At 39.0% G+C, this 22,386-nt stretch overlaps 2 protein-coding genes across 14 annotated transcripts in view; one reads left to right on the forward strand and one right to left on the reverse strand.

Annotated features, from left to right (window-relative positions):
- The window catches only part of LOC131545256 (IQ motif and SEC7 domain-containing protein 2), a 108,780-nt gene that overhangs the window by 77,909 nt on the left and 8,485 nt on the right, over nucleotides 1-22,386 (forward strand). For 5 of the 13 annotated variants that reach the window (XR_009272379.1, XR_009272378.1, XR_009272381.1 and 2 more), the window contains exon 15: nucleotides 22,204-22,272. The exons of 2 other annotated variants lie outside the window; for them this stretch is intronic. Coding sequence is in view for 6 of the 11 variants with exons in the window: in XM_058783905.1 (XP_058639888.1) it covers nucleotides 738-1,946 (1,209 nt within the window). In the remaining 5 variants the exon portion in view is untranslated. Of the gene's footprint in view, nucleotides 1-737; nucleotides 4,742-22,203; nucleotides 22,379-22,386 lie in introns of those variants that run through there. 6 more of the 13 variants (XM_058783905.1, XM_058783906.1, XM_058783909.1 and 3 more) reach the window with 5 other exon arrangements.
- pdzd4 (PDZ domain containing 4) lies at nucleotides 6,041-22,283 on the reverse strand. The gene is made up of 8 exons (XM_058783912.1): nucleotides 22,149-22,283; nucleotides 14,221-14,259; nucleotides 13,309-13,598; nucleotides 13,105-13,195; nucleotides 12,147-12,245; nucleotides 11,969-12,031; nucleotides 11,469-11,570; nucleotides 6,041-8,712 (listed from the first exon to the last, which is right to left on the reverse strand). Exons 1-8 carry the CDS (start codon nucleotides 22,206-22,208, stop codon nucleotides 6,766-6,768), a joined length of 2,691 nt encoding a protein of 896 aa, XP_058639895.1. The 5' UTR covers nucleotides 22,209-22,283; the 3' UTR covers nucleotides 6,041-6,765.

The following is a 22,386-nucleotide window of genomic DNA, read 5'->3' on the forward strand; positions in this document are numbered from 1 at the left end:
AAATACATGTAAAATGAGTGAGGCTCTATAATGAGGAAGCTTTACTTTGTTATCTGACTGATTTTGTGGCTTGTGAAAGTGACACTGACATTTCTAACTTTGGTAAGTTGCTTGAGGCTGTTTGTGTCTAATGCTGAAAGGCTTTTTGGGCTGTCACTGTGCAGGAGATGTGAGTACAGTGATGTTACACACCTTGTGTGCGTGTACTTTTAAGTATCAAGATAACACAGAATTTTTTTTAGAGATGTGCCATTACATAAATTCTGGCTGCTATCAATAAGCTGATAATTATTTTTATGTTATAACTTAACAGATAAATGGAAGTTATTTAATTTATATAATATAGTAAAGCAATTAAAATTACACATTAGAAATAAAATATATTAATTTTAAATTCTGCTAGTGAATTCAGTCATCACAATATTTTGTTACATTGTTACACTTTTACATTGAACTTTGTACATGATGGCTAAATTCACTTGTTTTAGTCTTTTTTTTTTTAGAAAAAAATATAGAATTTTAATAGAGAGCATTTATTGGTTATAACATAAAAATAATTATTTCTTATAATGAATTTTAATATCAGTGTGTTCCTAAAAAGTAACGTGCATTATTTATTTGAATAAAAGTAACTGGGGAATGCCTGTCACTTGTAACTCATCAGTTCTGACACTGCCCATCTACTCAGATTTCCAGTGTAATGACTGTCTGGCTTTGTGTGTTTGTGCACACTGCAGGGATCCATCATTAACAGCCCTCAGCCGCATCAACGCTTGCCCATGGGGGGCGCTGTTCCCGGCTGCTATGGGCTGGAAGACTACCGGCCTCACCGCCCCATCCTGAGCCCCGGAGTAGGGGTGGGGGGTGGGCCGGGGCAACATCACAACGCCGTAGGCAATATGGGCGGGGTCCCTGGCATCAGCGATCGAGGTGGGGGGCCGGGGAGCAGTTCTGGAGGGAGCAATTCCGGTTCCTTCCTGGGCTCCCTGTTTGGGAGCAAGCGCGCCAAACCCCCTGCTCCCCTTACTCCCCCCGGGCCACATTACCCGGCCCCCGTGCCGCCTCCTACTACAGGAGGGCCGCCACCTCCATCTCCCTCCGCCCTCAGCCAGTTAGATCCTGGTGGGCCGTCCAAGATCCAAGCACTGCACGCTCAGTACTGCCACAACAACTTTGGCCAGCCTCCGCCCCCTTACCACCACCATCATCGGTACCATATGCAGGCCGTCGCCCCTGGCCATCCACCCGCTATCCATCATACCCTACATCGAGGGTCCCTCCCACGGCGCGGGCCGCCCGTTCCTTCACATGCCCAGCTCCAGCAGCAACTATCCCATCATGCTATGCAGCAAGGCCGCTACGTCAATATGTCCTGCACCCCTCCGCCTCTGTCCCCGCATTCGCCCAATTTCCCCATCGCCCCTTTCACCTTCTACCACATGCATCCCAATCCCATACGCCACGTACGGGTGCCCGGTCCTACCGGCAAGATTCCTCTCACCCTTTCTCACTCTCAGCCCCACCCTCACGCCCACTCCCACGTTCACTCTCATACCCACAGCCATCTCATCCACGCCCACAGCCCACACCCCTTACTGGATCATTCCGCCCATCAAACTCACTTCGTTTTCTCTCCGCCCCCTCAGGCACCATCCGCTATCACCGCCCGCCACATACCCCAGGGCACCGCCCACTACATCCCGCAGTATCCACCCCTCTCCTCCATCCCACCTCCTCCACCACATTCCCCGTTACCTCCACCTTCATCCCCACATACCCCCCTCACCCCTCTTACCCCGCTCTCCCCGTTGGCCCCGCAGCTCCCAGGACCCATGGGGGCGCAGTCGGGCGGCCCAGGGGGCGGAGGAGGAGGCGGAGCCAGCAACAGCAGCACGGTCGGCAGCTCCAAATCCAAACCTATCAACCGCATCAGCACGGTGGTGTGAGGGTGAGCCACAGCAGAGGGCACATGGTCCCAACGCGGAGGAGCCGGAGCCCAGGCAAGAGGAAGCACACCATACTGAGACTCTGTTACTTCCATATCCGCTTCCCTCACGTGTAGAGCGGGAATCCTGGCCGGCTAAATGCTCGTTGCTAGCCTGAACGGCCTCTTGCTGTTGGGCGCCATTCAAAACAAAGGCTGTGTAACAGCATCAAATCTCCGACTGAAGATCTAAGAAGTCTAATGGAGACAATGGTGAAGCAGATGAAGTGTATTTTAAGAGTTTGAATTGAAATTGACATGCATCGCTGCCAAATGAATAGGTTACAGGGAGAAAGGGGGTGCCAATTTAAGTTGGACTCATGATCTGGAGTTTAAGAGACCAAGTTTGACCATACAGAAGTCAGATGACGACAGTGGTGAACTCTTTAAACACTCAACATGGAGACGAAACTGGACAGATGAGTGCAAAATGTGCAAAACTTTTTCATTCGTAGTCTTTTTGGTTTTCATGCCTCTCAGATGACAATCATTTCAGGGTCAGTCAGAAAATGTTTGCTTGATACATTCCTCAAAATTGTCAAATGTATTCTTCGGCGCATAAGAAGGGCCAGCATGCACTTAGGGGGATGCCAAACACTCTTTTAATCATCTTAAAAGAGACTTTTATTTTGCCTTGTGAGTGAAAGGACAGGATGGGAACTGCTGAGAAAACTTACATCACTACACAGGAAAAAAAAACATTATTTTGAAACTATTTGAAGAATGTTTAATATTTTATTTTTTGTTTTGTTTTTTTGTCTTGAAGAGGCTGGGCATCCGGTTTGCAATAAGTCAGCCATAACAGTAAAAAACACTTAACTTTTTTGAAGGTCTCAGTGAAGTTATGATGTCATTTGCGCCAAACAGAATGTGTAGAAAGAGATTTTAAATTGTTTGGTTGATATTTTGTTCTTTTGTTTTGTTGCTATTATATAAGACAATTAAGCATACAAACCTAAATGCAACGTACACAAAAGAGTCATGACTAATAGCAACCAATAATCAGGACATAGATCAGCACCTCCTCTATTTATTTCCTGCCACCTGTTACCTCAGCATCTCTCTTTCCCTTTTTTAGTGTCACCGTTTCACTATTATTTTCATCTTGTCTACTTAATCTCGCCTGACCAATGAAACATTTATATCTGGCAATTCATCACATAACCTTAGTGCCTACTGTAAAGGTTTGTCATTGGAGGTTTGAGACCAGTGGGATATTTTCTCTGGATGACCTGTTGGAGGAGCAGGGTGTTTGGATAGAGTGTCATTGAAATTTTGAAGTGAAATCTGTACTTATGGGCTTGGTTTTGTACAGCTTCGATGGTCAAAATGTGTTACAGATATCTTAAATATTTAGAAGTAACTGAATTTTAAAAAGAACATCTGGATATGGGTAATTTTAATGGGTGACTTTATTACTATTATGATGTCAAATACTACTGATATAATTCTTGCTATTTTTGGTGTAAAAGCTACTACTAATATAATACATGGATATGTTTTAGCAGAGTGCTGTGCTGAGTGTTTTCTAAGAGCTTTTTTTTTTTAGACAGACCAACAGGCTAGTTTTTTTGTTTTTTTTGGGTGTACAATTAATGTTTAGCAAACTAATTGGACTGCTAATTTCAGGTAAATGTTTTGCAGCAAGTTTGTAAAACTATATTATCCACATAAAAGCTATATGATCTGTGTAAAACTCGTCGTTGCCAGAAGCCATACACACTTGAGCAACACGCTCTTTTAATATTGTGAATTTACGCTGAGTTGCATGTCCAATGTCAGTGCCCTCTTATTTTTTTATATGAAAGCGTGTTTAGGGGGACTTACATTTACACACACGCACACTCATTCACTCTGAGAAGCTGTAAAAGCATCTTTAAATGTGAAGATCTTTTTGGTGAAAGTTTCTGGTTTTGCACATACACAAGTTAAAGATCATCAGTGCCTAGAATCCAAAGCTCCAATACCATCTGCTTCCCTCCAAACAGTCCCTTTCTCTTTCCTTACTTCGCCCTCGACAACCAAAATGGGCCGTTCTCTCTCCATTAAGCAGAATCATTCACAGTATTACATTAGTGATGTGTTAGTGTTGAGGAGTTATTTTTATACTTATAAAATGTTAACATTTCTTAAAAGTCCTACAAGGATGAAGGCATCTTAAATAAGATTATTAATCTCTGCTGCTAGACCCAGCCATTTATTTTTTATTGATTTATTTTTCATTATTTTCTTTGCGTATATAAATTATGTTGAGTGAAACTTCCGGTAATGGATTCCAGTACTTCAAATGTGCTAGCATTACCCATAACCGGAAACCTTAAGGCCTTTGTAGACAAACAGGAACTCCATGTCCCTGTTCAAAATCTGTGGCGTGATCTGAATTTAGAGGGCCATTCGCTACATTTCACATTTTTTTCCTATGGGCGGTTTTGCTTCTCTCTAATTCTAACGCTTTGCTCTTGTGCTTGTATTAAAAGTCCTGAGTGCTGGGGCATGCTGAGCTCAAACGCAAATAAAGCAGAGATGTATGATGTTAAAAAAAAAAATTCCAGTAGTTTTTGAGATGCGTGTTCTGGTTTCTGGACACACTAATGTCTTGCGCCACCGTGCCCCGTGTTGCATGTCTGCACTTAGCTGAATGATGCTGTATAAATCTGAATGTATATATTAGTTGATATAAATATGCCATATTTACTCTGCACTGGACGGGGGAATCAATATCTGGCTGGGAATGGGATCATGAACCATTGTTTACATTTTAAGGACCTGGGGTGGGGGGTGGGGGGCTTGGAACGAATTGTAATTGTAAAATTGTATCAGTATGTGTGTGTAAGAGCAGTTCCTATATTTAAAAATTAATTGTATGAAGTTTTATTTGTATATATGTATGAGGTTTCAATGCAGAATTAATTCAGAGAAATGATGTGATAATTTATTGCTCTCATTCTATAAAACATGTTCTTGCTGTTGGAAAGTTGTTTTTACATATATTTCTGAGTGGGCTGTGTGTTTCTCTATTTTGGTGTGTGTACAGTATGAATGTGTGTGTTGTGTGCATCCAAGTATGAAATCAGGTTAATGACAGATTATATTAAGCATACAAAATTGTTTTATTTGTCTAAAATGTTATGTTTTATACAGTCTCAGCAATGCATTGAAATAACCACTCAAGAACTAATGCACATTACACATTGTATAATTAGGACTATTGATATCAATCAACAGGTACCATATGAGTATAACTGTGGATTTCTACATTTTTATCTAACACCAAGACAAAAATGGCAAATGATGCTGGATAAAGTCCTCTGGTCACATACATTTGTATACTGAGAAATTTAAGTTCTCCACTATAGTGTATTTCTGGCATGTACATTATAGTCAAAATCATGCAAAATTAGTTGAGCTAAACAAGTGGCTCTCATCACCAAACTGGTCAAAACTCTTAAGGCCATTTTCTACAAAATTTTCAAACAGTTTTGAACACTTACAAATATGTTAACAAATTTGTATATCATTCATTTATTCATGAATAAGAATATCCCCTCATTTTAGCTCCTTTGCTATACTTATGTGCACCACTTCAGGTTAAATGCTCCTAATTACAGTATATCAAAATGTACAATATGTTTTAATTTTGAAGCTGGTTAGATTTCATAGGGTTCCAATGTGTTTTGTGCTTCTCCTTTTGCTGGTGTTTAGTATGTGTCTGCACTCCGCACTAGGCCACATAGGCTTATGAAAGTCGCTCCGTGATGACTTAGGGAAAAGAACTAACATACATTCAAAAATTAAAAAGCACATTGTGGCTTACATTGTGCTTTTGTCATATTTGGGTAATAATGAACAGTACAGAAGAATAGTGTAAACAGACCATCACAAACAAGCAGTACAAATGTTCAGCACCACATCTCTGTAGGAAAGTTTAACATGATTGTGTCTGCACAGGTTAAGCACTTATATGATGTTGTAATAAGAGCAGTAAATTGTACAAAAGTCCTGTTGACATTCCATGCCCCCATTATTCTCAATGAAAATTCAAGAGTTAAGAAACTGAATTATTCTTTGACTTTTGTGCAGCTGTGAGGAAGTTACCGAATGAATTACATTTGTCCAATATGTTTGCTTGCAATGAACAGATTCTTGTACAGTTTGAGGTGTGTGCGTTGTGCTTGTCTGTGTACGTTCAGTCAACATTCATAATCTTTTGAGTGTCTTTGTCTTTGTCATTCAGCCATGTGCTGTTTTCAGTTTAAAGTCAAACAGAAATCCTCGAACGCAGATGCTCGACCTCAGAGGAGTGATAATGTCTGTTGAGAAGCAATACAATGTGACATTCATTAATCAAGAAAATCAAGTTTTTCCACAAACTTAAAAGTACCGGCACCCATGAACAAATACTTGACTTTTCCAAAAAACCTAAAAACCTTTGAAAGGTACATTTACTTGAGAAACAACACTAAGACTTAAGATAATATGTATACTTTATATGGGTATGAGTATAATCAATTTTAAAAGAATAGATAAGTATCTATGAAACAAGTTTTATCTAGTGTTGCTTCTCAAGTATATTGATCTTGTTTCAGGGACTTTTAAAAAAAAATATTTTAACTTCAAGTACTCCTTACAAATAGGATTTGTTGAAATTAAATTAATAAAAACGGTAGTTGCTAGACGTTGCTCAGCCAGATGACCCTTGAAACTGTTGAGAACTGTTCAAGAAAGTATTTGAAAATTCAATAAAATAGATTCTCTTCCTGTTGTCCTTCCTCGCTATCCTTTCAGACTGTGGTAACAGACAGAAGAGGATTATACACCTTCGTCCCGTCTGGAGAGCGAGAGCCATGTGCAAGTAGTTCTTGGATGGTGATCCAGTTGTCCAGTATGCGTCGGTTGCGTTTCTTGGAGCTCTTTTTCTGACTGAGCTCCAGGATTGAGGCTGGGTTCTGGCCGGACTCCGACTGGCTCTCCTTGCCCATATCCAGACCGTGTTCTCGCATATATTCCAAGCGACTTTGCATCATAAACTCTCGCCGTCTGCGCTGCTCCCGGGCCCTCAGCAGATGTTGCTTACGCTCTTCTTTGCTCCAGTAGCGACCCATCTTCATTTCGCTCACTGCGTCGTCATCAGTCGTCATTCCACTACGCTCCTCGCGTATCTTCATAGCTCGGGCTTTCAAGAGCCGGTCTCGAACGGGACGTTTGGCCACATAGCGGGTCCCATCGCTTCTTATCTTCACCTTCCACTCCATGCGTGGTGATGCAGGGGGAAGTGGCAAAGGTAAGGCCAGAGAAAGCTTCACTGGGCTGGGGTGAGGCAGCGACCCAAAGGTGCTATTCCCATGGCCCTCACGGTCACTGCCGCCCACTGGTGCCTCACTTTCTCCTTCCACAGCTCTATCCAAGGGTCCAGAACTTTCAGAAAGTGAGGATCCCAGATGCATGCAACTCTGGTAGCGTTCTGGAGTGAAGCAGTTGGAATGACGGCGTCGTGTGAAGTAAGGACTTGACTCTGCACTACGACCACCATTTCTGTTATGGCTACTCACCCTAGAATTTCCACCCTGTGTCACTACTTCAGGCATGCGACGGACAGTTCCTTCTCTTGTGAGTGAGCAGAATTTCTGGTTCATAGGGGTGTTAGTTTGAAACTTCTTGTAGCTGCTTGGCGAATATGAACTGTTCAGGCTTGCTCGTCCTCTTTCACTCCAGGTTGGTCGGTCCCTGTGTCTACTTGGCAGAGGACTTGTGGACTCATCGATCTGAGAAACTGGAAGTCGATGCTCATTCACCATAGGTGTGCTCCTGCAGCTCTCTCCCCCGGTGTTGTAAGCGCTGGTACTGTCCTTGTCTGAACGTTCCTTCTCTGGAAGTTCGTTGATGTCAGACAGCTCATGCAATGGAGACCCCTGAGGTTCCGCAGATGCCCGGCCAGATGTTTCTTCCTCCATCAGCCAGGCTTTCAAACAGCGTTCTCTTAACTGCTGCATCTTCTGTGCCCGTAGAATGTTCCGGCACTTGAACTCAAGGTGCCTCATTTCCTCTTCCAGAAGCGCCATCTCATGTGGAGTCAGGTTCTCGTTACTGTTCTCATCCAGAATCTCCTCCCTACTCTCAGCTTCCTCTTGTGTCCCTCCTTCTTTCTGCTCCTCTTCTTGAACCTGCTGCACTTTCTTCATCCTCTTCTCATAGCGACACTTGATTTCCAGAAGCTGTCTGTACCTCTCGCATTCCTCCTCTGTCAGGCCTGGCATTATCATCCCGCTGACGGGATCGTGAAGGTACCCACCAGCCATGCTTCCACATTCCAGTGAGTCTGTGCTAAGGTGGAGCTCTCGGAGAGGGAACAGCGGCGATGGCGTGTCACTCCCTCCTCCGCCACTCCTGCCGGGCCTGAACTTGCGCAAGCTGCCAGGGGTGTTAGTGGCATTTGTGTTGGAGGCGCTGGTCTGCTCATCGCCCAGAAGGATGTCATGCTCAGAGGATTCTTCGTTCTTTGTGCTCTCATCTGTTCGGCCCACACCACTGTCGAGCTCTTGACTGTTGCTGAGGGTTGCTAAGCTGAGCATGGGTGTCTCCTGATGTAGGGTTTCCTCAGGAATGCCTGCTTGGGGTCTCTGTTGGCGGAAATGGTAAAGGCCGGACAGATGGGAAGTATTAAGGCTGTCCACACTCATCCCTACAGGTAACTCACAGTCAATCTCCTCTGGGTCCAAATGAGTGTCTGTCTAGGTAAAAGGCACAAAGGAAGGGAAGAGAAAAATATTGTAGGAGGGAAGAGTTAGAGGCTAACATCACCAGTATTGCCATAAAAATAAATACATGCAGTAATGATTTATAACACTAGATGGCAATATAGACATTTGTTTAAATGTGTGCAACATGTTTAGTTGTAAAGCAAGAATTATGAGGCCTATTATTATTAAACCGCATTGAGGTCTAGTATTTTCATACTTACACACAAATATATATATATATATATATATATATATATGTATTCAATTAAATTTATCTATCCACCTTATTTTTCCCGAAAGAGCAGGCATGGCCATTTGTAAATTTAATGTGTCTGGCCTCCTGTCTCATCTGCTTCCAACCATTTTTAGCTGTACAAAACAGCTCATTTTGCTGCTTGATATTGCAAACTGGTGTTTCTTACCATATTATTTCAATGTATTATCTTAAATATGAACACACTGGTCGGTAGCGCAAACAGTTTTACTCTTTACTGCACTTTGTCATTCTTCTCGTTATTTTCCTACAGTGGCTAATGAACCAGAAGTCTCGCACATTCACAGAAAACGGCTTACTTCCGCATTAAAAAATAGCGGTGGATAGCTGGCATTTTGAACAGCGTATTATGAGATGTTTATCACATTGAATGTATAGTAAATAAGAAATATTTCATGATCACTGAGACTTTACCAATTAAAAAATAAAACTATTTTCTTGTGAGATACTTTATAAATAAGTGGCACTATTACTCTGACTGTTTTTGTGTTCATTTTAATTTGTGACAATTGTTATGTCTTGCTACAAATCAAGATTTATTGATGAATACAGATTTATTGAAGAATTGATTTGTTTACCCTAAGTATCTTTGTCTATAGATGGCAGCCAATAATCAATTGCAATTATCACTTGGTTATATATCAGACTTTCATAAAGAGTAACACAGGTTGTTTTAATGGTCATTTCTTGAGCATATTTGTCTCTCTTTCCTTCCTCTTGATTTAGTCAGCCTGTAATCTCTTTCTGTAAGTCAACAATCCCTTGCTGTTTCTCTATCACTGTCTCTCTTTTTCTCTCAATCTCTTCCTCTCCTGGTCTGACAGCTCCACTTGTTTCTGGTCTTCGGTTCATCATTAATCTTTCTGTGTTGCTGGGAGGGTGATTGTGGATGAGAATGAGAGGTACAAAATGGCCCCCTTTTTGTTCTGATCTTGTTAGTGCTGAGCGTTGGCTGAAATGAGCTCCCTGTTTTATTCATTAGCTGATGGCTGTGCTCATGATAGATGATTTTTGCAGGCTGCACACAATAACCAACAGCCATTTTTTTTCAATATCACCACTGGCTCCCCAGAAATTGCAGAAAAATTGACAGTTACAAAGTCAGAAATTTAGAGCACCATATATACAGCTCTGAAATAGGTGCTCATTTAGAACAGTTCATATTTGTGGGGTGTGAGAGTAAAAATGCTATTCAATTTGTATTAAATAAAACAATAAATTTGCTTGCACAGACAACTTTAAGATTCAGATTAATTGCTCCTGCTGGTGTTATTCTCAGTTATAAGTCACTTTAAATGACACATCTGCTAAACAAACAAATGCACAAGTAAAATTCCAACACTGGTTAAGGGTTTACATTACAAATGTACGAAATGCAAATTTGCAAATTTATAAAGTGTTATAGATACCCAGAGCATGAACGTGCATCTGCACAGCCTCATAAAATGGCTTAGTTTATGTCTTTGGAAACTGCTTACTGTGGAAAAAAGCATGATATACTCTTAAAAATAAAGGTGCTTAAAAGGTTCTTCACAGCGATGCCATAGAAGAACCATTTTTGGTTCCACAAAGAACTATTCAGTCAAAGGTTCTTTAAAGAACCATCACTTTCTTACCCTTTTATAATCTGAAGAACCTTCTTTCGCCACAAAGAACCTTTTTCTGAAACAGGAAGGTTCTTCAGATGTTAAAGGTTCTTAAAGGAACCATTTAGACATAAAGGTTTTTCTATCGCATCGTGAAGCACCTTTATTTTTAAGAGTGTATCCTTCCTTACTATAGTGTACCTTGCTTGTACCTCTTCGTTTGCCCTCTCTCTCTCTCATACCTTCCATCAGTTCCTTCAGTTACTTCTCCTCTGTGCATTTAGACAAAAAGGTTTTTCTATCGCATCGTGAAGCACTTTCTAATGGAGCACTTTCCCCCCCATTCTGTAAGCAGCTTTGTTCACTCTCACTCTTCATCTCCTTGTGGAATAGTGTTAATGGAACTGCCACAAATCCTTGACACCCATCACTAAGAGTGATCACATGATTGAGACATTGAATGATGTGAGACTTCTGTTTCCCTTCCTTCAGCAAAATAAGCCATTAATTTTAGGATATGCTGTCGTTGGGGACAAAGTGGGTCCATTAACTTTGCATGTGCCTCAAAAAGCCTATTTTTGTGTGTACGTGTGTACTTGAATCGTGCTTGTATGTGCGTGTTTAGAAAACCGTTTAATTGCCCAGAGGATATGAGATTTGGGGGGATGATTTAATGGTTTCTGTGTGGTTCATTTCAGTGTCCACTTTGTCTTTCTCCTAAAATTTCTTCTAAAACGAGACAATATATGGTGTGATGAGAAAGGACAAATAACTGATATATAAAAGACTTCCTATTTTGTTAGCATGTACTCTCATAAACGCATGTATTTTTCCTCTTTATTCTAACGTGTTTCTTTCTCTTTCACATTTGTGTTATATTTATTTACCTCTATCTCTGGTCTGGCCAGCAGTAATGAGAAGTTGGTGCTGTCCTCACGGGTCAGGATGGCCACCGCTTCCTCTCGGTTCTGCACTTCCATCCCATTTATCTAATGTGTGACAGACAGAGACTTCACTCACAGCCATGTTCAAACACAAAAGGTCAGCTCTTTTCCCAAAACAACATAACATCCAAACATCAGCAAAAGAGTGGTCATGTTTCGACTGAGTCCTTGGTGTCAGTGTCACATCAGAAACCAGAATAAATGAAGAACTTGTTGAGACAAAGGCAACATGACACATTGTCTTTGCTGTTCCGTAATTATTCTCTAGTCTAGAGTAATTGTGTGGGCTGTGTTAAAAGTCACACCAATTATCTGTTTATAGACTGATTGTCTCTAGAAACGCTTGACCTCCTAGATGAACGTAATGACATGATGATGTCAGTTCATCAGTGGTTGTTGTTGATGTCATTTGACTCTAGCAGCACATCTGAGCAAAAACATACCTGTAATATCCTGTCCCCCTTCCTGATTCTTCCATCTTTTGCTGCTATGCTGTTTGGATTCACCTAAGAACCGGGAATGCTTAAATATCAGCTGGATAACTTGAATAACTCGGCTAAATACTTAGTGTACGGTTGTGTTGAGCAGTAAAATAACATTCAGTCTCATGTGGTCACTCACTTCTCCAATGTAGATGCCTTGGTCTTCCTCATCGTCTGTCCGGTAACAGACTGTTAGCCCCAGTTTATCCTGCTGACTCGACTTATACAGCTCCACCTCCTGACAAAGACAGAGAGGAAGAGCTGTTTATAGGGAAGAGATTAAATCCTTGGCTTTAAAGATGCACCGGGACAGAAAACCAGCTAGAGCAAATTTATGAGATATTATAGGTTGGGGTAATGTGTACGGGTTACTGGTCTTCTATTAAGCCATTTAATCCCATTTTTTCCCTTAGAGTGAATGTGTTTTATTTATATATTATTATATTACATTATATTATTGAATCAACCAATCTGTATTTAAATTAATTAAATTAATTATTTTATTTAATTAATTAATTTATTTTTGCAGATAGTCACAATTATAAACATATGTGACCCTGGACCACAAAACCAGTCTTAAGTTGCTGGGGTATATTTGTAGCAATAGCCAAAAATACATTGTATGGGTCAAAATTATAGATTTTTCTTTTATGCCAAAAATCATTAGGATATTAAGTAAAGATCATATTCCATGAAGATACTACTGTAAATATATCAAAACGTTGTTTTTGATTAGTAGTATGCATTGCTAAGAACTTCATTTGGACAACTTTAAATGTGATTTTCTCAATATTTTGATTTTTTTGCACCCTCAGATTCCAGATTTTCAAATAGTTATATCTCGGTCAAATATTGTCCGATCCTAACAAACCATACATCAATGGAAAGCTTATTTATTCAGCTTTCAGATGCTGTATAAATCTCAATTTCGAAAAATTGACACTTAAGACTGGTTTTGTGGTCCAGGGTCACATATTATGAACAGCTCTGAGCATTTACACCACCCAGGGTTTAAAAATAAAATAAATGTATTTAAAATATTGGTTACTCATTTATGGTTGAATGTAAAAGGCTATTACGATTTCTTGGTTTCCCACCTCATATTCCAGTTCTTCTTGTTGATCCACCTCATGGTTGGCAACATTGAAGTAGTCATTTGGATCACTATATTCCTGCCCCAGAGAACCACTGTGAAAAGACATGTGTTTCTTAAGCAGGTTTTCAACATTTATCAACCTCACAGACATACACAGACAGTAATGAGAACTGATCAAGAGGCAGAGGACAGTGAAGACGCTCACAGGTCATTCAGCAGGTATGGCTCCACCAGCTGTGCGAGGGGAGGGGAGGGTGGGGGTATGGGTGAGCCGCTGCTCGGGTAAGACCCTCTGTCCCCATTCAGGAAGTTCTGGAAGCTGATGTCAGTCTGAGTGCCATTGTCCACACAGTCTGTTATAGCCATGAGCCGAGCCGTGCCAGCAGCTGCACCCAATCTCCTCTTGTGACCCTTACGTACCACCTGAAGAAGCAGAGGATCATGAGGCTGCCCATCTTTGTCCTGGGACAGGTGAGATGTTCTTCTGCCTTTGAGCTGCAGACAGTGAAAAGAATGCCATTGTATGTCCATTTTAACATAGATTGTTTTATCTGATACTTCTGAAAATGCTGAAGCAGCACTATCGAGAGAATGAAGTAGAGAAAGTGGGAGACAGGGATAAGAAAAATGAGAGAAGGAGAGAGAGGGAAGATAAATGCACAAATAAGCAAAACTCAAGGAAGGATGTAGTTCTGCTCCTCCTTGGTGAGAAGTAACATTGCAAAGCAGCAGAAATGGCTTTTGCAAGACAAGCATGAGCTCTCCATCATCCCATCACAAACAAAGAAATAGAAAGACAAGAAACTGCAAATATATAAAATACTGATTTTATAGAAAATTCTGCTGCATTATCAATCAAAAGTCTGGCATCGGTATGATTTTTAAAATTATTATTATTTTAGTCTCTTATGTTTACCAAAGCTACTTTTATTTAATTAAAAATACAGTAAATATATATATATATATATATTAAAAAATACAATTTAAAATAACTGTTTTCTGTTTTAATAAGTGTAATTTTCATCGTAAAATGCTAATTTGATTTTAATTACTTTTGAACTGTAAGTTATAGACGTGTGATAAGACAAACTTCAGATCTGAGTGGAATATGTCCTACCTTTACTTCTGCATCAATGGGACGCAAAGTGTTTCCCTTCTGTGGCAAGAAACAGAGCAGAACCAGATTAAAAAGAGTTAACATTGACAGCTTTGAAAAGAAACAACAACAGCTGTGTGCTGCAGTGCTGTATTGATTGCTGGTTCATTTTGATTAAGGGTGATATTAATCTTTATAACAGTTAATGTTTTAGCAGGCTCTTTTGAGTACGATGACAAAGCTACAAAACATGTATCAGGAAATTATTTTAGTTTAATCTGTTTAATGTATACAGTGTATTCAGTGCAATCTTTTGATTACAATTTCTCACATAATTTTTAAAACTTTTTGCAATCATGGTTATGACAAAAAATAAATAAATACCAGCACAATTACCCGAAATTATAATGATCTATGATCTATAATTATAGATTAATCCAAAATCTATAAAACACACCAGAATAGTGAAGTATATAGGTAAAATTGTGAAATGTTTTGTCCCATGTCGTCAGAATCAGCGACTTATGAAATTATACCATGTACTACAAGTGCTGTTGTGGATGCTGGTTAATGACTTTCAGTCTATTGGTTTATTTATTGTTGTTATAACTGAAAGATATCTGACAGTGCAGATTTGAATTTGTGCATTGGGACAGTTCATTCAGTGACGGACCTTACGGAGGGACAGATGAGAGGTGATTTAACCCTTAAGAATTCGACCCACAATCAATACAAGGTTAATACTGAAAGTATTTTTGACAATCCCTCCTATATCCCTCTCTCTCTCTGTTTCTTTCATCCTTCTCAAAGCAGTCAAGCTACAAATAGTTGACCCACAGAGACCAGGTCTCACCTCAATCCTTATGCTGTTTGACTGAAAGTCTTTCGAAGTTTAAAAGAGGTGTAACCTATTTATTTTTCATTGTGTTTGGCTCATTATTGATCCTGTCAGTGGCTTTGATTACAAATGGACTGTTTGCACATGGGATTCAGAGTTGATGGAGCAACAGTGATATTGGCAAACATGGACTTCTCAAGCAGAAAATATTTTCTATATGTTCCCCGTCACATATAGAAAATGCTTATTAATGTATGATTCTCTCAATGCATTAGTATTTATGATTTGTATACATGAGATTATGGGGAAATTACAAGCAGTTTTACATCGGAAAGCAGAGTGTTGGAAATTTCCAAACATTTCTTTTCGTGTTTTTAGAGAAACAACAGAGTGTGTCGAATTGAGTGTGATGGAATTTCTTCTGCATGATTAAGTTGCCTGCAGAACTCAGTGGGTGATTGTGCTTATCAGTTCAATACCACGAGACAGCAATTACATCGCTTTAACTCCTGATACACCTCTATTGACCTTCACCCTGTACATTTGCTCCTGTGGAATAATTGCATTGCTAATGAAGGAGCTTCTGAAGGCACTGACAGATACCGCAATGCACATCCACACCCCAACGATCCCTATCATCTCACTGTGGGACGCCTGCATTAACTCAGAGCCTGTGATCTACCAAACACGCCGCATTGATTATGCCACTTTCAAAGACATGCAGCTGGAAGCATAAAAAAAAAGTCAATTTTGTTTTTTTTTGTTTTTGTTTGTTTTTTTAGTAAAAGAAAATGTTTAACCTTCAGAAAAAGGTCACCTAGAACAAATTCAGTTTTCAGTTTCAGGGGTTTGGATTGTTTATAAGCTTTAAAATTACTGTTCATTTTTAGTTTGATACCCAATGCAGGTATCAAAGACAAGTTACAATGTAACAGAAGTAGAAACTAGTCTTTTCTTCCATATTGTGATGTATATCTGAGACAGATCAGAAACAGATTATTGAAAAAGAAAGAAATGAGGCAGATCTGCATCCGATTGTAAGAAAGTGACAGGGTTAAAGTGGACTGAATGATTGGAGACGTCCAGCATTCATAAAGAGAAGTCTGGGATTTCATGGGGAGATTAAGTTTAGACATTTTGATTAGTATTAGCATTTGAAGATTTATTAGCTCAAATATTTAAAAAAAACAAAAGCAAATTAACAGATGAATCCTTCACAATAAATTCAATAAGATGCATTTTAAAATAGGTAGGGTGAATTTCCAATCATTTTAGTTAATATAATGAAGTATACCTTGCAAACTGTTACAAATTTTTGTTACAATAAATTTGATAAATTTTGTCATCAGTACTACAATTCGTATACAATTTAAAATGTAATGCCACTTTTCTTGAATGATGTCAGTTCCTGGATGCCACAATATAATGAAATGTTTGTTTTTTAATAGGAATTCAATCAATCATATCTAATAGTTTCCATTTGCAAGCAAATACCTTTTTATTGCTTTTTGTCTTAAGTGCCTTATTTGTTAGACATTGTATCTGCTTATTGCATCTGTAACTGCTTTAATGCATCTACTTTGCCACCTCTGAGTAACTCTGGTGTATATTAGTGCAGCAGTATGAGCTTTTTATTGGAGTGACAGGTTATTTGCTGTTGCATTTCCACTGACGGCCTGCTAATTATAAAACAGAAACAGAGGGCTGTTTCCCACTAGATTCTCCTCCAAATAATTATTCTGATTATGGCTCTTTTTTTCCAACTTTCATTTTGAAATTAGCTTGCTTCTCTCAATCATCTTGACCCAGTTAAACAAAGTGTTAGAAATGCTAAACGTCTTCTCAAAGGTTCTAAGCATTGCAGTAAACTAGGTCAACTCAGTTTGAGGTTCTAAATTGTGCCTTTTACATTGTTCCTAAACTCTATTCCCGTCCTCCCTCCCTCTTTCCATCACCTTCCCCTCAGGATTTCGTCTTGCTTTTGATTAGAGTTTAGAGGAGGGAAATTCTCTCTCTCTCTCTCTCCCCGCCCTGGATTGAACCTTAACCTCCATTAATCCTGAGTCCTGAGCAGTGATATATGTATGTTCAGGACGGGGCAATAGCAATCTTTGCTCCTACCACTGCTCCCGATCAGGGCAGGCCAAAGGTTGTGCTAGAAACCAGAGAAGAATTTAACTAAAGGTTACTTGTGCCGAAATGTCAGTCTGGATTAGTTTTACTCCCCCTCATTTTGGAGCAGGTGAAGGGTGGACTGTTTTATCTTTTTTCCTTTCATGTCGCTGCGTGTTTGGAGAGACCTCCTGCAGCGTGGAGGGCACACAAGTATATTTTGTTTATTTACATCAGTGTTTTTTTTTTTCTTCAAACGGCTAATTTATTGTGCTCAGCTATGTGTGTGCGTGTCTTCGCCGTCATTATTGCGTCTACGCGCGTTGCAGTGAGAAAGCATATAAGTCTTGCTTAATGACCTCAGTTGCCTTGGCAACGGCATCCCATAGAGACAAATTTGACAGGGTATGTTAGGTAGAGGCAGGAAGACTGAGAGCGCGAGAGGGAAACTCATCAGACGTGTCGTCGTGGGGGTGGGGGGGTTTAGGCAGTATTACAAAAGGCAAAGCGTCTGCTAAAAGGCTCATTTTGGAGCGACTCAACATGCGTAGGATTTTTGCTGCATACCGAGCTCATTTAAACCTCATCATAAGACTAAAGCTTGGAAGCAATTAGCGGGGATGAGTGTCGCAAGAAGATGGCACTGCCAAATAAATCCGATGGCGTTCACGGATAGCGACTCCATGCGCACGGCTATTCCAGCAGAGCCGGCTAATGTGATCTGGTGTGAATGGTATTATTCATGCCTGCAGCAGCTTGTCCTGAGTCCAATGAAGCCTGTCAGGATGTGTCTGCTCTTCATTACAGTGTGCCCAGCCACAGAGCAGAAGCAAGAGCAAATGCCACTTACTCAGATACACAGAGCATGACACTGATGAAAGACTGGGTGAGAATGTGTGTCTTAGAAACAGTGTCACTATGAGAAGCGCTTTAGAGTAGGTAACAAGAGGTGTATTTTATTGGGGTTTTTATCTAACAGCGCCACTTAACCCTTGGCAGCTTGTTGCTTTTATAAAACAGTGACAGCATTACAATGATAAAAGACATTCGGTGAAGAAAATGACTGGTGTTTGCTTGTGCAAAATGTGCTGCCATGATTGCCAGGGTGTTGCTATGCTGTTGCTAAGGTGCTTTTTAGCATGTTGCTGCTAGGTGGTTGGTTACTTAAAAAAAGCCCACCAATAAGTCTCCATAATATTTCAATCCCTAGAAATGGCTCAGGTCCCTCCTTCAGTGTAAGCCTGAGGGATTTTTCACAGGTTTCATTGTCGCCAGGCAGAAATTCATAAATCCAATGGCTTACCTACTGTTCAAAATTCAGGATTCAGTATGATTTTTTAAAAATATTATTAATGCATTAAATTGACAAAAGTGACAGTAAAAACACTGTTACAGAGGAATTCTGTTTCAAATAAGTGCTTTTGAAATTTCTATTCTTTAAATAATCCTGAAAAAATGTATCACGCTTTTCATGAATACATTAAGCAGCACAACTTTTTTCAACACTGATAATAATAAGAAATGTTTCTTAAGCACCAAATCAGCATATCAGAATGATTTCTGAATGATCATGTGACACTGAAGACTGGAGTAATGACTGCTGGAAATTCAGCTTTGCATCACAGATATTTTAAAATATATTAAAACAGAAAGTTGTAATAATATTTCACAATATTGGTGAGCATAAGGGACTTTAAAAAAAACATTTAAATGTATAAATAGATGGTGGGGTGAGTAAATGATGGCACAATTTACATTTTTGGGAGAATATCCTTTTACGTGTGAACATTTTCAGTTTAAAAGCCATGAAGAATAGGAGGAAAAAATAAAGATGTGTAATGCCTCATGGTGATGTCCCCCACAGCTTGTCATGACTCTCGTGCCAATATCATTTTGCATCACATTCTAAAGCGCATTATATATGCTTCACGATTCCTTTGCAGTAAATCCAGGGGGCTTCCAGTGTTGGTGCAGCTGATTTGGCAGGGGGTTTATGGTGCCTTCCAGCTCTCTCCACTAATAAGTGTGCAGCATTTAAAACAGGCTCACACAGAGAGGACTCTCTGTCACTGCATAAGAAACTAGTTTAGGAGTAAAACCCTCTGTGAAGAGCCTCAGGCAGTGGAGGATACGGCGGAGAGAAGAGCTGGAAATTGAAGTGAGATTGAAGAGATCAAGTGGAAGATCCTCTCGGTATTAGAAAAAGCTCGACCTGTCCTGGCATGACATTGCAGTCTGGCGGAGAAAGCAAATTGCTCTCTGAACAAAACTTCAAAGTGGCAAACTCAAGCTGTGGAGAGGATTTTAGTCAAGTGGAGTTTAAATGTTACAGGTGAAGGAACTGAGAGGCGGCAATGCATTTGAAATTGGTTGCATTTTTGTTTGAAAATAGGAGACGCTTTACTGTTATTTAGTAACATAGTATGAATATAAAGCAGGGTTATTTTAGTTAACTAAAATCATTACTTGAAATAAAATAAACTTTAAAGACTTTACAAAACTTTAGACTTATTTTGTTTAAGCTATTTGCCAAGACATAATTTCTCATTTACATTTACTTTAACTTGATGTACTAAAATACCTAAAACTAAAAAAAGAATACAAACCACAGACAAATTAAAAACGAATAAAAAGGACAAACACATAAAATTGCTAAAACAAACTAAAATTAAAATAAAACAAAAAATTATAAAAGTAAAAACAAATTCAAAAGAAGAAATATGTAATACTAAAATATCACTGTTTAGTAGCTGCATGAAAAATGTTTATATGCATGTTATTTATATATTAATTTTAAAATCATGCATCTTTTGCATTATTTTGTTAAATAGTTTGACATTTCTCAGTTTTTTTTATTAGTTTCCTTTGTTTTTATGAAAAAGGAGACACTTTGCTGTTATTTACTACAAATTTTCAAGTTTTTGTTTTGTTTTTTATAAATCATGCATGTGAATAAATGATGTAACCACCTAAAAATCACCTATAAACACCATAGCAATGTTCTAACAACCACTCTGAACAACAACCGCATAGCAACAACCCAGAACACCTGAGCATGATAGCAGTGAGTTGTGTATAGACTCACATTCTCTTCAGAAAATATATAAATCGGTTAATATTTGCATATTCATGAGCATGATCTTGCAAAAGGCTGTAATAGTTTGTTTGCACAGGTGTCACAGATACTGATTTGGACCCTTAGATACTTTAATTCAAGGTGACATTACACTGCAGCCACATTTCATTTGTCAGCTTTAAGCCATGTGTTCAGAGGCATGCCATGCTTTTTTATTTTGCAGAGTCAAAGGATCAGCTTTGCTCTGAGACACATGTACTCTGCTTCTGAATTCAATAAACCTTGATTTTAGCATTCCTTTCCCATCTCTGCACTCAGTGCCACAGCCACAGATATTTTACACACCTGATAGGTTTTATTATTAGCAGATCTGCCCTTCTCTCATCCTGCTCTACTTTCCAGCAGTATAAATATCCCCTAGCTATCAATCATAGTCACATGACCTGTCATGTGGTTGGAATAATGACAGAATGGAAACCAAACTTTAACACCTTACCAGTGGAAGAGGTTTAAAAATCTTTTTCTCTCTCAACCTGTTCGAAAATCTCACCGCCATTACAATTAATGGATGCTGAGTAGGAAGTCTTTGTGCTGTTTAGGGGATTGTGGGTTTCAACACAGGATTAATTCATTAAATTGTTTGCCTAAAGCACCACCTTAACTCAAAGGCCCCTTGACACATCTTAAACCTGTTCTGTTACGATAAACAGTTTCCAGTTTGCTGGCAGATCTACAATCCCCGTAAGGTTAACATGCATAAACCCTGGTGTCGCATGAGACTGCAGAATGTGAGGGTTTTTTATTACTAGTGGTGCAAAGCAGAACTTTTTTTTTTCTTCAGTTTTAAGAAGAAAATGAACCTCATTCAGGAGTAAAGGACCTTGAACCCCAACATTAAGTATAGTTATTTGAGGAACACTTCACTGTTACAGATCAAGAAATGATCATCTACACAAGATTATCTATATTTGGACCCAATTTTAAATTGGCCATCCAAACAAATTTCCTTTTGATCTTTGAAATTCCTGTATCCATGTTTCAGAATCAAGTGGAAACCTTTTCAAGAAGAGCTGAAGCTGTTACAGCAAAGGGAGGACCGACTCCCTATTTACTGCCCATGGTTTAAAAAAATGAATGCTCAGTTTGAGTGTTGAATGTTTGAGTGCTACTTTTACATTTGATATGTAGTATATTTAAATTAACATGCTTCAACTGCTACAATTTAATATACTATTGTTCAAATGTTTGGGGTTGTGGTCAAAAATGGTTTTTGAAAGGTATTTATTAGGTCAAAAATATAGTAAAAACGGTAAAATTGTGAAATATTATTACAATTTAAAATAACTGTTTTCTTCTTTAATATATTTTAAACGTAATTTATTCCTGTGACGGCAAAGCTTCATTTTCATGATCCTTCAGAAATCATTCTAATATTCTGATTTGCTGCTCAAGAAACATTTCTTACTATTGTCAATGTTGAAAATGGGTGTGCAGTTTATTTATTTATTATATATTTACATTTACATTTAGTCATTTAGCAGACACTTTTATCCAAAGCGACTTACAAATATAAATAGATATATATATTATTTTTAAATAGAAGGTTCAAAAGAACAGAATTTATTTGAAATAGTGAAATAATGTTGTAACATTATAAATGTCTTTACTGTCACCTTTGCTCAATTAAATGCATCCTTGCTGAATACAAATATAATTAAAAAAAACATTTTTGCAAATGTCACATTATAAGTGATATTCATATTTATGTTGCATTGTTAATTTGATTAACTTTGTGAAACTTTTACCTCCTAGAATTATCCTCAATAAGCATATGATTGCTTATTTATATGCATATGATAGCATATGAAGTGCAAAGTTAAAAAATGAAGAGAAAATTGAATATGAACTTGTTGGTATTCTCACCTGAAACATGATCCTGTACTGTTCCTCCGGCCTGTTCACCACACACATGTTGCAGCCCATCGTGGCTCGTGGTTTCCTGAGGGGGTGCGATTCCTCGATGCTCTTCGCTTCCTGATTCTCCGACGTAGGTGTCGATCCCTGCCGTCCAATTACAGTAATCCCTCCCTGAGATCAGAGGTTAAGACTCTGCACTCCATGAAAGGGCTTTGATGTTCTTTTCTTTGTTTGCTTCCCTCAT

This window comes from Onychostoma macrolepis, chromosome 08, assembly GCF_012432095.1.
Source record: "Onychostoma macrolepis isolate SWU-2019 chromosome 08, ASM1243209v1, whole genome shotgun sequence".
NCBI classification, from domain to species: domain Eukaryota; kingdom Metazoa; phylum Chordata; class Actinopteri; order Cypriniformes; family Cyprinidae; genus Onychostoma; species Onychostoma macrolepis.